General features: G+C 39.2%; 2 protein-coding genes across 3 annotated transcripts in view; both read right to left on the reverse strand.

Annotated features, from left to right (window-relative positions):
* kcnab2a (potassium voltage-gated channel subfamily A regulatory beta subunit 2a) overlaps window positions 1-3,917 on the reverse strand; it is a 94,672-nt gene extending 90,755 nt beyond the window's left edge. For both annotated transcript variants that reach the window (XM_044350282.1, XM_044350281.1), the window contains exon 1: window positions 3,816-3,917. The gene's annotated coding sequence lies outside the window, so the exon portion shown is untranslated. The remainder of the gene's footprint in view (window positions 1-3,815) is intronic.
* A 241-nt stretch (window positions 3,918-4,158) lies between these two features.
* On the reverse strand, window positions 4,159-9,572 carry park7 (parkinson protein 7). The gene is made up of 6 exons (XM_044350288.1): window positions 9,372-9,572; window positions 8,748-8,849; window positions 8,531-8,590; window positions 6,855-6,924; window positions 5,071-5,157; window positions 4,159-4,682 (listed from the first exon to the last, which is right to left on the reverse strand). Exons 1-6 carry the CDS (start codon window positions 9,459-9,461, stop codon window positions 4,522-4,524), a joined length of 570 nt encoding a protein of 189 aa, XP_044206223.1. The 5' UTR covers window positions 9,462-9,572; the 3' UTR covers window positions 4,159-4,521.
* Window positions 9,573-15,143: the final 5,571 nt, after the last annotated feature.

Genomic DNA, 15,143 nt, shown 5'->3' on the forward strand with positions numbered 1-15,143 from the left:
TTAAGATTAAGTGCTGACTAATATTTTGGTGGAAATGATCACAACTGCTTTCTAACCTTCAGGATGAGATTTTAGTGGATTCATGAGGTTTAAAGTTTTGAAAAAAAAAAAATAGTGACGTGTAATATGTCCAATTCATTGGTCTAAATAGAGATAGTTATCTCTTCAAACAAAAAGTTACAAAAACAGAACCGGTCTGTAAATTGTCATCACTCTACTTACTAGATTTAACACAACACTTTACATACTGACAGTTATTCTTGCAGCCCCATGTTGATCTGACTCTGGGGTCCTTTGGGTATTGCTCATGAGAAGGCCATTAGGCTTTTAGTACTCCAGTCTCCGTCAGTTCTCACTGGAATTACCAAACAGTGAACAGAGAAAGTGACAGGCATTAAGTAAACAAAATTACAGCCTCTAAGGAATTGGTCTGTAACTTCTTGTTCAACCCAGAAAGCCACACAATCCTTGCTCAGATCCTGACCTGGTAGATGAGACTGTAAAGTCGCAGTATTGAGTTCTCACACTGACAACAACACTGTACAGTAGCGTGATGATGTCATGCAAATGATACCGTCTCAATACACATATAAAACATGCAAGAAAAGGGGCCTGAGTTAGTCTAAACTTGGAGGTCATAAATGGACATTGATTATGTCTTAGAAATATGATCCAGATATAATGCAAAATCCATCAAATCATTAAATGTTAAACCAGCACTATGCAATATAGTCTACTGCAAAATCCCCACCTGACTGCACAAATAAGACATGTGTACAGGTGACGGTGGCAAAGTGACTAAACAACAAATGAAGTACCAACTTCATAATATATATGTGACCATCCCGAGTGGATCTTTTTTTCTTAACAATACAGTATATAAATGTGATTATACCAGTTATTCAAGGACTATAGGAACTTCAGTGGCAGCAAACACTGGATGTTACACAACTAGCAGGTCATCATGGGACTACATAGCATTGGCCATTGTCTGTGTATTTGCTCACCTTTAATAACATGCAGCAGACAAACAAATACAGTTATTTCATACAAACAAACCAGCTGAGTAAGGGAATACTGTTCCTGTTTTGATTTAGGATCCTGTTTTTTATCATAGGTCAGCCCTGCTTACTTCTGCTGATTCTAACTGGCCTAAAGACAAACAATAAAATACAGAAAGCAGCCATTGTTTAATGTGTATCAATCACATCTGAAATAAACCAAATCAATTTAAGGAAGCCAATATACATGTAGATTTAGATTTACAGCTTGTACTTGTCTTCACATAGCCCTGAAGCCCGACGTTGTTTATGGAGATCCTAATTACAAGAGCAGTGCAGCTGACAACCTAATAACAGAGTGATAAGTGTAACTCCGGACAGCCGAGTTCAGCATTTCTCATTAACCTTTGTATTTGAAAATATTCTATATGAAAGTCTTAAGTATCTATGCAATTCATTTTTCATATTCTTCTCTACAAGTAAACTAAAACAAGTTTGTACTTTGCATTAGTAGATGCCATCAGAGCAATTCTTCCCAAAACATATTTCTGGAAAACAAAGTCCCTGAGAGTAATTATTTGGGGTAAAACAGTTGCCCCCTCCTACTGATCAGTATACTTTAAAGCGTATATAGATCAAATAATCTATAACTTAGGCAGCAACACCAAAATAGTACAGCGTCGTTCGCAAACTTACATGTTTTTCATATCTTTGGAACAGTTTTGTATAGGTTTGTGTGGGATGATTTTGTTTCATCATGCTTATGTGCACATTCAAATATGTTGAGACCCTTCTCCAGCTATTCCGCACTGAGTGAGATGCCAAAGATTGAAAAATCTATCCATTTGTTGCTGATAGCACAAAATATTTTAATGTTTGATGAAATCCCAATTGCTTGCAAATTGTCTATTACCTTTTGAAAATTCATCTGCTGAAACAACTCAGGCAAGCAAATTCATTCTTCGTTGTCTGCAGGCCAGTGAAAGTAGGGGGATCTAATCAGGAGATGCAAAGTGCAGCACTCTAATTGCATCATTAGCTAAACCAATGACTCAGTCACAGTGACTTCAGCCTCACCCTCCCCCCACCCCTCCCTCTTCTGCCCCATCCAGAAATAGGGAGTCAAGCCTCAAGCTCTTTACTGTACAGCTGCTCAAGCAGAATAATTCTAACATGTTATGTGCAACAGCACAAAATGTTAACGTTCCAGAAATAACCGACTGAAAAGCATAGCATTAATGAGAATGTGCTATACAACTGTCATCAAGACACAATTTAAGCACTCATGTTTATTGTCTTCCAGAGGGTGGTAATAAGGTCTGTATTTTCAAAAACAGAAATAAAAACGTAGCAGCTCAGGTACACTATGTAGTGATGTTGCCTCAACATGACAGGCACAACCCCATCTAAAATGTTGAAGACTGTCATAGGGCAAACAACTAGCCTGAACCTTTCTGCAGTGTATCATACACAGGTGCACTGCACACTCATTATTTTGATTATTTGGACTTTGATTTGATGTGATTTTAACAGTAAACAATGCTCTCTTGATGGACTACAATAGGAGCTGAGCCTTCCAGTCTTTTTTTTATTTTTGAAGCTTACTTTTGTTGGTCATACGATGGTGAATGAAAAAGCCACTTGAGTTGCCTTCCTCTTCGGGTGACCCTTGACTGCTGAGGTTCTGCATGCTTTGCTAGGAATGACTAAGAGATGGTTTCCCTGCAACTGAAAACGCAGCCTACCAGAAGAGAATTTGTGTTGTATTTCCTGTATACGTTAAGTGAAAGAGGTTGAAGATAACACCTCTCTCTGGTTCTTCCTGTTTTAAGTGCTAAAACGATCATGAGAGCATCATTTTGACGGGCCTTGTGTCGATGAGGACATCTCTATGGTGGTGAAGCCAGCACATACAATAATGCAAAATGCTTCTACAGGCACACCTGCTATGCTCAGGTACTTTTTTCAAATTAATTAGGAACACGACTGTCTATGTCTTATAAAGATAAGTCACTCTAATAGTGACAGCTACAACGTCGAAAGATTATGACATCTCAAGTGGTCGTGGTTATTTGGACCACAAGGCAAGCCCTAAATATCGCTCTGGGGTTTATTATTTTGTTAGTTGCACGTGTTTGTCATCGCTTTTTCTCGTTGTCACGGTGATGTCTCGGGCTGATGGAGGAATTAACCTGGCCTCTGCCGCACTGTGTTAGCTACAGTGAGTGTGTTGCAGCACAGTCTGACTGCGGCTGATGCTGCTGCTGAGGATGGGGAGCTTCTGGAGCTGACGTCTCCATGTCGGGTCACATTTGCAGAACGTGATAATCTCAACGTTAAGATACGATGTTCCTTCCCCGAGTCCGGTAACGTCAAAGTCCGCTCAGCATCTTTGACTTGTGAAGGTGTAGTGAACATTACCTAAACGTTACTCTGTCTGCCCGGCCAATTTCAGACGCTGATGTCAATCCATTATGCCATGAATGCAGCCAACTTGAAGCTCACTCACCACTCGAGCACACTTAGCAAGCTAATCACGGCTAACGAAATGAGTCCTCGTAACAAACACCTACTCTTTTAATGATATAACACTCATCTGTGTTGGCGTTGTATCATTATCTTACGGTAACGTTACATTGCCATGTCAGTTTCGATACCGTTAGTATCTAGTTACGGTGATTAACGTTGCGTGAACTGTTTTGACGACATAAAAAACAGATATGAGAATATCTGAATGTTGCTGTACCGATTTCGGAAGGACATAATCGTTGATAACACGCACAATCACTGGAGAAAACCCAAAAATGCTCCTACCTTTGGCGAAAACCTTCTCTTTCTTTCTGACTGTGTGAAGACCCTCTCTGAATTTTGTTGCTCTGACACAACTACCACGCGCTGCACCACAGCCCCGCCCTGCTGGCTGCGGGCGCGCTGCCATTCGTCAGTTAAAATACAACTGCAGCCAGGTCCGGCCTTCTCATTGGTCAGGCCACCTGTCAATCTATTTGGATTCTGCTTCCCGCGTTCTAAGTAGTGCCCACACAATACATTACATTATGCAGACTATATTTAGGTGTCAACAGCCACTGCAGGCATGTGAAACTCAAGCCACAGTGACCTCCAGTAATGTTAAACCATAGAGTAAGACAAACAAGAGTTTCTTCACGTCCATGTTTTAATGACAAGTGAAAGAATAAAAGCTGTCAACATAATGAACAAGCAATTTGTGGGGAAAAACTACAATGAAATAAAATTTATTACGACTAATTTGGAAAGTCTGTGCAGTGATTATCCATGTTGTATTTCAGTGTGAAAAGAAAAACATAGGTGCCTTACATTGCTCATGAAGAAAGACAATAACCTGTCAGAACAGAAAAAGCCTTATGTCCTTTGCGGAGAATGATTTGTTACTGGTGACTTTGACTCCTTGTGCCAGCTACATTGAATTAGTTGTCTCAGTAGGTCTAGACTTATACAGCGGGCAGTGCTGCTTGCAGGATGTAAGCGAACACGGCTACAGTCAGTCTTTCATAATAAGAGGAGCCTTGACTTGAGCTGCAACTTCGGCCCCCATAAGTTCTTCAACGATCGTCAGGGCAAACTCGAAACTAGTTCCTGGCCCACGGCTGGTGATGTAATGTCCATCCTTCTGTACTCGAGCCTCTGAATATTTATAGTGGTCTAAAAAAAGACAAAGAGCAATACCATAAGAATAATCACACCATGAGAGCGTCAAGCTACAGGCTGATAGTCACACACATTAGAGACCAGACTGTACGATATACACTTACACATAGATAATCTATCACCACTGCAACTGACCCAGTTCTAGTATGTTCTGTCAAATTCCTGCATCCGCTTTCACCTCTGAGTGGTGTGCTCTCTGCTACTGCATACTGGCATAATTCTCTATAGAAAAGCAAGAGCTATGACAGCACCATCTGCTGCCCTTTATAAATAATTACAATTCCTGAAGTTCTAGTAGTACTGTTGAAACCACTAGCTGTACATTTCAACAAATTTCCACCCTTTTCTTCTTTTTTTTTTTTTTTTTTTTTTTAAAATTTACCTCCATTCATCATCTTTTCCTTCATAGCAGGATGTGTGGTGACTGTGCTGCCGTAGCCAATGCCATGTGCCAGAAGAGCGGTGGGACCTGCAGAAGGGCAAAGCTGTTTAGGGCTCATTTAACAGCTTCCTGTTATAAAGTGACACTGAAGAACATATTCTGTGTCAGTCCAGGCTTTCATCTTAATGCAGTTTAAAAGAAAGGTTAGAGTCAAGTGTAAAATCGGGTAAAACACTGTCTGTCCTCAAATCCATTCGATCATGCTAAACACAAAATATGACAATCATACAGAAAATGGTGTATTTAACATTTGGGACTACTACTAGTGCTATACAGTAAATGAGTGACACAGGCACAAAATATTTGATAATACTATGTCCTAAAGGTGTGACTGTATCATACAGTATACTGTTTCAGTCTCACTCCAAAGACTCTGCACCACATTCAAAAGAGAGGAAAAAAGGAGAGGCTGAAGACATCGACTGCTGCTGCTGCATTAACTTTGGCAATGTCCTAGCACTGCAGTGAGCTCATCCAAAAACTGTTAATAAATAGAAAGTTATTGATTATGCTCCTTGGCTGCCTTCCCATGCAGTCTAAAGATTACACTTTCCCCTGGCAGAACAGCAGTCTGCCAGTTAAAGCCAAGCTACTCTTGTTACAACTAGTCCCCACCCAGAGGACGCCAGTCTGGGAGGGCGAGAGAGAGAGAGAGATAAAAGAGAGAAACCTGCTGAGAACCAGAGTCAGACAGCTAGGTAGACGCTGGAGAGGAAGGCTGTGATGAATATATTTCTATCACCTGATAAAATCATATAAACCGTGAATTTATGTTTTGTGGATATTTTGTCAATGTGCTACTGTGATCATTGAGGTTCTTCATGACCCTACATGCATGTAACACATATCAGTACACAAAGAGAAGCAATGTCAAGAAAATAATTTTCATGTTAGGGCAGAATAAGAAGTCTTGCAACTGGCCCTCTTGCTGGCAGGTTAATTAAACTGTGTATTCCTGTGAGTATTTCAGTCATTTTTCTAGGACACCCTTCAATCCACTTTGCCGCATTGGTCCCGTCCCTATTCAAAATGTCCTTCCAGTGTCCTTTCTCTGCATACGGATGCTGTCAAATGAAATGTCAGTGCTCATGAGTTCATTCAGGGAAAATTATTAATCAAACCCTCACCCTTTCATCTCAAATGTCAAAAGGGCTCACAAATGACCATAAATTAATGAGGCATGCCACTTTCTAACAGTCTGCTTTTTTTTTTGCAGGTTGCTAATTCTATTCAGGGCACACCCACCTCTAAAATACCAGAAGATCCACTGCCATGTGCACAGAAAAATGGCACATTTTTTTCTATCCAAGATCTTTGATTCAAGTTGTGAGCAAATCCAAATCTCATTTACTGGCACAATGTTAGCTTGGTATGTTTGAAACCAGAATATCAGACATCTAGTGTTGATTGTTGTTAAAAATGTCTACAAGGCACATGGTAGCACTGTACATGTTTATTAATGATATCAGCAGATTATCAGTGGAAAATTAGTGGGAGCACATTTATTACTCGATTACTTACAGAAATGTCATTTTACACACCAAACTACAGAATAAACTGCACTATGTAGGTTGGATAATTTACCTCTATTTGATTAAAAGCAACAACATGATGGTCAAATTTTGAGGTCATGTCATATTTAAACTCTAACCCATAAAAAGGCATCACAATTAAGAGGTCAGTCCTGGATAATTATGACTTTGGGCTGTTTTTGCAAACTGTACCTGCACAGATGGCTGCAATCAGGCCTTTTCTGCCATCTTGTGCCTTCAGCACCTCCTTCACAGCAGGAGACTGCAAGAGAGCATGGAAACCAGATGCACAGTGAGTCACTTGCAGGCCATGTGATTGCTCAGTGTATATGCTGACTTCACTAAATCATTAAAAACAAACAAATGTTTTAATCACATGCATTTCAATGCTTAAAACGGTACTAAGTTGCAAGACAAAATGCCATCAATGTTTCAATATGGCAACTGATTTATTAAAGAAAATTTGTGAAAATAATGTTTGAACTAAGAATGATATTTGACAGATACCCTGTTTGATGAGTTTGACTGAAATATTAAATATCATTAAATTAAATTTTACTTTTTGACTAGACTAGAAGAGTGAGCAGACATTTATCTCTGCTACCACTGTAGTACACATTGGCAGTATTTTCTTTCTTGTGGAGTCAGCAATTTTCCACTGTATGTGTGCTCAATATTACATTTGTAGACTTAATTATCGAGCCCCAACTACATTTTTTTTCTTATGATACTGTGACATGATAATGCAAAAATGAACATTCCTAGATTGGTAGATAGCGCCTTTCATTTTCTATATTTTCATCCAATTTCTATAACCACTTCTCCTATTCAGGGTCACATAGGGGCTAGAGCCTATCCCAGCATACACTTGCAAGAAACAGTTCTTTATTATCATTTATGGTAAAATAAAATGGCACCAAAACACATTCCATCTAATGCAAAATATGAATGCAGAAAAATAGAAAATTGTGCATTCACCATTAAACACTGCAGTTATTTACAGTAATACTATAAATGACTAATATAAATGCAAAATATTTGGGGCATGAAATAATTATCACTGACTCTGCGGATATCTGTTTCAAAATAACTCGTATATGTGCTTTTAATCACCTTATATTTAATATTGACACCTCACTGAGTGTTTGCAGGGACCCTCAAAGGAATCGGCCTATCCAGTGGTTCTCAACCTGCGGGGAAGGCATTGCAGGACGGGCGCAATTGACTGTGCTTTCATGCAAATAAGGCTATCATTTAAATTAGCAAGATTTATCCAGACAGTAAAATGACTTGTTCTGTACAAGATGGAAAGATTTTTGACAAAGAACTAAAGAGAAACAGGAGATGCTTGTCAAAAAAACATGTCAGAAAAAGTCAAAGTCAGGAAAATATGAGAAGTCCATCCTGCTCATGGGTTCACTGTGAATACAGAGGAAGAGAATTGTGTCTTTTTTGTGTAAAAACTAATGTAAAATGTGTAAAATGTGACTTGTCTTTTTTTTTTCATTTTTACAACAATAATTATGTAAAGGATCAAAAGAATTTTAAGCAATGCATGTTCTTGATAATGTTATTCCATTAAAATAACATTCAGACCGTCTTGTTTGTAATATCTTATTAATTGTATTATTTGTAAGTATTATTAATTGTTTGTAAGAAGACATTGGTTTACAGGGATGTGGAGGGCATGACATTTTTTCAGCAAACAAAAGTGGGCATCATTAATTAAAAAGCTTGAGAACCACTGTGCTAGTCTATGTAATAAGAACCCTAGCATATCAAAACAACTGTAAAAAAACAAAAAAAAAAACAAAAAAAAAACAAGAAACTGGGGCTTTTACATCCATGTGGGTCTGTATATTTCTCACCTCTGCCAGATTCTGGGCCCCTGGCATTCCTCCTGGCAGAAGAACCACATCATACGGGCCCTGAGAGACAGAGACCATGATAGATTGAGACTGACAAGGTTTGAAACGTGGTTTGTTCGATGGAGCTTATCAAACTGAAACAATTTACCATACAAAATATTGCATATGGCTTTGAAAGCCTGTCTTTGTGTTACCGTTAGTAGATGTTGAGCCCAACCTGTTTGCTAGCATCTTCCAGGCTGGCATCAGGACAGATCACGACGTTTCTGCTGCACTGGACTGGCTCTTTGCCCGTCAGTCCTGCAACCGTCACTGCGATCTACAGGTTTGGGTAGGTATTAAAAAAGATTCAGTGTTAGCATAATGATATAACATGGCATCCTGTCTGAAAGCTAGACTCAAATGGCGGTGAGGTGACGCTGGACTTTGACATTTAAACTTGGCCTCTGCAGTGCACTCACTTTAAGGTTAAGAGTATATCAACGGCAGGCAAGCAACACAAACAACTTACTTCTGTCGGTGGTGCAGCAAAAAATAAATTAATAAATTAATTAAGTTAAAAAAACATGAATGAGAGTGCGCAATAAGCATTGCTCTTCTAGCTCAGTAAAGTTAATAGGCTCGGTGATGTCAACGTTAGCATTAGCAGGTTACAAATAACTAACGTTGTGCACTATTTACATCATTATCGCAGTGACGTTAAGCTCCTGTGACGAAATATAACGTTTAGATCGTGGCAATGTTGCTGACTGACTGAAGGGGTAGTTAACAAGTAAGTTATGTTGGTGCGTGCCATTATTTGCTTGCTAACTGCTAGCAAACAGCAAGACGAAATACAAACCCCAGCTCTTCGCATGACGTCCACAGGAATAACCGTTTCCATCTCCTCTGCACCTTTAGACAGAATTACCAATGCTCTCTTTCCTGCCATGATTTAGTTTGTAGTTACAACACTGCCAGGCCTAGAGACGCTAACTTCTGAGGGCAACTTCCAGTGTTAAGTTACTGGCATGCTCTGCAATGAGGTTTTCACAGCCTTATTTTTCCTACCGAAGACCCGCCCTACGCTGCCTCTGATTGGCTAGCACTCGTTGCCTTCGTTGGTTTGATTGGTAGATGGTTAGTGTTAGGGAGTCAGAGCCAATCAGAGGCAGTGTAGGGGTGGGTCTTCGCAGAATGCTGGTGGGAAAAAAATAACGCGTTTTGAGGTTTTGACAGCAGTAGGGTTGCCAGCCTCTGTTACACTATCCCCCTTTCAAAGACGGTGCATATACCCCCTATAATAAGTATGATCCCTTATTTTTATAATGGGGTGTTGAGGTTAAAAAATAACAGTGGTTTGCTCCTGAACTGAGGAGGCATTGACAACAAAATAAACACAAATGACATACATCTGCATTTAATCCAATTTTACGCCTCTGCCCTCTGCATTGAAACAATAAAGCTAAACTTTACAGCTCTGATTGCACAGTTACAACCATAGCCTGTATATAATGGTTATTGTTATTCATTTGTTTTGTTTTTAAATCTGCCATGTAGCTCCGAATAAGGATTGTGTATGTTATATTTTGCAAATACATGTATTTTAATTAAAATTGTGCTTTATGAATTTGAAATTATAATGTATGGCCATCGGTCTAGTCAGGCCCCCACAGTCCCAGATTGTTCCCAGCTGCATTCACATTGGCAAGAAACACCAGCCAGTTCAATGGAGGGTAGACCTGTTGAGAGAATGACAGGGGAAGCTGTTTTCTCAAACACTGCAAACCCAGCTCATTGATAAGAATTTCAGTGATAAGTAGTATTTTCCATGACAATGTGCCTTTATTACTGTCACCAAATAACATGAATTTTCATTTTAGATCGCCTTAATCGTTAAAATGTGTGAATACAAGCACACATTTAAAAAATAATCAGTATAATAGTACACAGACCAGTAAGTAGTTTTCAGTCTGATAAAGTAATAGAATCACCATTTCTGTGTGGTATACTCCAGAAATATGAGTGATAGTTGAGACACAAGCAGGTTTGAATCATAGACTGTATAAGGTTTGAATACATGGTGCTTATTATGGTCCCTAATATCATGCAGTACATCATTTCTTCCAGTAGGTGGCGGCATTAACCAAAGATTAAGGAAGGGATGTCGTGAGAAGCTTGATAAAGAGGTTTACATGAAACAGTAATGTTCACCAAAGTCTTGAATTAAAAGAAAAAAAAATGTAACTTTGACAGTCTGGAGACAAGACCAAACAGAGATCCATTTACCCTGCTAGTTGATCACAGGTTTATCATCAACTGTAAGGAGTAATTTAAAGAGCTAATTCAGTAATTAATTCAATTAATGTGGTTTTGGAAACAACACCAGGCAGCAGGTCACAGAGGTCACCAAGTTCCTTAAGATCTTTCTGAGAACTTCTCAACCTGAACTCTTAAGACAGTTAGGGAATCATATTCCAGTGTAAATCCTAGATTTAATGGCTGGGGCTTTAGTGTGCAGGCACCCATCCTATTTAATGTGCCACTGTGCATTCTGCTGCTGAGACTCACTTTCATATTTGTGTGACAAACTAGAGCCCAGTGAAACGGCAGATTAGACAAAAGCGTAGGGGGTGCTGGCAGCAGGTTGTTTATTGCGTGCCTGTGAGTGAATCCAAGAGGCAGCGGTGATTACCAACATATGCAGCTGGGGATCAACTGGACCAGACCCGCAGTGACTAATTTACATACATTAATTCACTTATGTACATTTACTAATTCCTTTCAGTATGTAATCATAAAGTGCATGATCACACCGAGGAAATGTTTCAAAGTGACTTGTGACACAGTTGTGAGGATGACAATGAATGTCTGAGACAATGGAAACAAGAGGGTCTCATTACCAACTGACAAAAAAAATTGTATAACTGTTTGCACGGAGTTTTATCTCTTCTCAAGGATGGTTCAAGTCTTTACAAGTAGTAGTCTAATATAGAAATACAGAATGAATGAAAACAAAGCTTGGAAAATAATGAAAACACAAGGATATATAATTTTCTATATATATATATATATATATATATATTTTATAGTGAACAAATCCCATGAAAAGACCCAAAAATGATCAATACTAACAAGTATTATAGTCAGCCTGATATAGCTCATTCCACTATTGTCCAAACAATAAATACACAAATGAGCCACACTGTTGCACTGAGTGACATCATCCTTCATTACAATAAAGATAAGACTTTATTGATTCCCAGAGGGGAAATTCCCATGTTACAGCAGTGCAGGAACAAGGAAACGGATAAGAAATAGGAGTAGTAAAAACAAACAAAATAAAAAGTCAAGTAACCTAAATGGAATTCCATCTATATACATTATAAACATTACAATACTTAGGCTATATACATGACCTGACTTGTGGATTATAAAAATAAAAAAAAGTTGTGCAAAATATGTGCAGAAGTATATGTACAATACACATACATATACACACATAGTCCATACATACAAACACACACACACACACAGCATATAACACACAAATGTATGTGTAGTGTACATATATACACACATATATCAGACATATATATGGTGTAATAATATAATGTCAAATATCTCTCTAGTACAGTACACGGTGCAGTGTTTCTATCTTTTAGTGCCAGTTCCAATGTACAACAGTCAGGCTATATTTCTATGAAGTAGTGGACATTGTAGTTTATCCTGAGTTAGTACCAAATACATCGTCCTGCTGCTGTAAATACTAACTACGCATATTAATCCACAGCTGAAAATAGTCCCCAAAAATATACTATTTACCTCTGTTTCAAGTAACATTTGCTAAAAACTACAGTGCCCTGCTCTTTTAGGAAATTATAAGTCTTTTGTTTAAAATGAGGCTTTATATTTGTAAACTGTTTTCAAAGATTTGCATCTTCAGTAGCAACCAATGGGCTTGAGGCTAGGAGCCACAGACAGGATACAGAAGTCTGAAGTTATTGAGAAACAAACTAACACATTGTTGGTTTTGGTCTTTTCATGGAAAAAAATCTAGAATAACAGCAAATGTATCCTTTCTAAAGTCTAAAACTCTGCAGTAAGACATAAAAGGTGATCTGTAATGTACAGCATGCATGGTCAGTAGTTAATGAGTGAAAATATGCTTGTAACTTGCATGGTACATACAGTAAGTGTGTCATGGCAGCAGATGATCATTCTGTCTGTATATGTACATGAAGTATTGGCCTGTGGAGTGAAAGGGTGCTCATCAGTGGATTCCTTGGTGTATTATTATTTCTCTCGTGCTCCCTCATGCCTGCAACACCAGGCCTTGCTCTGCTTTATCTGGCCCTTCACAGAGGTCTGCTCAAAAACCTGAAGGGCTTCTGAAATCAAACCTCCGGGGAGATGAGAACACAGAAACATTTTTTTTCTTTTTTTTTTTTTTAATAAGACGGGGACAGAGGAAATAGAAAATCCTCAAACTGAAATGAGGGAATTCCACAAATTACCGTTTGTCACAAAGTAATCCTGTTACTATTGCAAAGAATATGAAACGGTGTAAACATGGAAATAAACTGCTAATATGGATGTAGCTTACAAGCAGAGGCTCTGTTCAGTTGAGATATACAGCTGCAAACCCTGTTTCAGATCCCCAGTACAGAAGAGTGCCACAAAATTCAAAGTGGATACAGAAAATTTGCTTCTACAGGGAGAGATTTAAAAATTTCAGATGTGTTTCTTTATTTATTCTTTGCATTGCTACATTTCAACTCATTTTGGTCCAGCTCTTTGTTAAACGGTTGATCTTCCCAGCGATCTAATGGCAGAATTCAGGGCTTACATTGCTGCAGTCAGAAAACCGATGAATATTTAGAAGCATTTTATCTTCCCATCTGTGCACAGGCTTTATCTTCTGTCTGTTTCACACACTGTAAGCCACTGAGTGCATGGAATGAGTGACAAGCATATAATCTGGATTGCATCTTGATGCTAATACCTTATGCTGCCAAGCACTCAGGTGACAGCTGGGGGACAGTGAGGAGATCTGGGGGGAAAAGGTGACATTGAATTTTATGCACCTGTGCTGGCAGTCAGCAGCCTCGTACAGACACAAGATGGCGCCAGTTGAGTAAGTTCGACTTTGAGTAGGATCATTTAATAGCAAGGCCAACTCTGAGAATATTTTTCAGTGATAATCTGTGAAAATAATAATAAAAAAAGGAAAACAATACAAAACAAAAGACAATGAGTTGTCCTTTTTGTGGAATCATCAAAAGTTTTCAGTTGTATGACTAAATAGATAAACCGAACAAAGATACGTTTGGATGTATGTCTCAATATTCATTAAACAATTTGTCTTAAATGCTTTAGAATGATCCAAAATGACATTCCTACAAATCCAACGCATGACAAATTATTTTCAACCACAGAGGCAGTATTACAAATTAAGGCAGCACATTAATGTGTTGTTTAGATTATTGAGTATGTGTAACAACATGAACCAGAATTGCCTCACAGTCATTTCTGGTTGCAATAATCTGCCTACCCTCAAATTATGCCCCCACCCGTACTATTTTACGGAGGGGGGGCAAAAGTGACTCTCCTGTTTCTTTATTCTCCCTCTCTGTCTCAGTGAGTATCAGTCTGTTTTGCTCTCAGCTTGCCTCTATTAGATGCCTTAATGCTGTACAGCGTGGCCTATCTTCAAACAGGAATGCTGATGATACTGGCCCTGCAGCGGTGCTTCCCCCAAGTCCCAGCCCCGGCCTGCTCCTCTACACAGAGGGCAATAAAGACACAAGGAGGATTAGTGTTGTGTGCCTAACAAAGTGGTTGCCAGAGAGTGAGAAGGCCATGCCCATGGGCTCAACCACAACCCTGTTCAGCTCCACTCTGCTCTGTCGAGGTCCCCCCCGCCCCCCCGCTTGGGCTTCCCTAAGGTCCGCTCTCTCTCAGGGAGCTCTGTGGATGTGTGATAGACTCTGAGTGGGTGAATTCATGTTGATGCTAAAGAGGCAGAGGACGCAGACAGATAATCCATGGCTTAAGCAGTGCTGTAGTAACTTTCCCCCTTAAACAAGGGAACATATGTGAAAACAGTTAAATTTAATTCAATCACATACTCGCGCTGTGCATATTTTTTGCTAAAGACTTTCCCACAGTGAACTCAGACAAAAAGTTCCAACTCTTGACAAGTAGGCACTTGAAAAATACCATCAATAAACCCATGATTATTATGTAGTTTAGCTTAGACAGCAATCTGGTGGTCCAATACAAGGGTAGTACAGTGTCTTCCTGTGCTGATTTATCCCACTCACTGTCCAGTGGAAAAACATGAGCATAGGCTAAAGGCCTTACGGTATATTTATGGATATCTCTGCCACTATAACCAGTGTGCTTATACAAATAGAACACCATATAATTGTACAAGTCTGATAAACAGAGGGGCTGTGGTCTTGTAAGTGTCGTCACATTTAATAGGAGTGTTACATCTGAGATTACTGTGGAGGAACATGTCTGTGGGTGCAGGTCTGAGAGGACAGTAGCCTCTGGTTTTGATGGAGAGCCGTGTACAGGACAGGACAGGTGAACCAAACAGCTGCTACCCCCGTTTTTCCTTAAAAAC

Source organism: Thunnus albacares, chromosome 4 (genome assembly GCF_914725855.1).
Source record: "Thunnus albacares chromosome 4, fThuAlb1.1, whole genome shotgun sequence".
In the NCBI taxonomy this organism is placed as follows: domain Eukaryota; kingdom Metazoa; phylum Chordata; class Actinopteri; order Scombriformes; family Scombridae; genus Thunnus; species Thunnus albacares.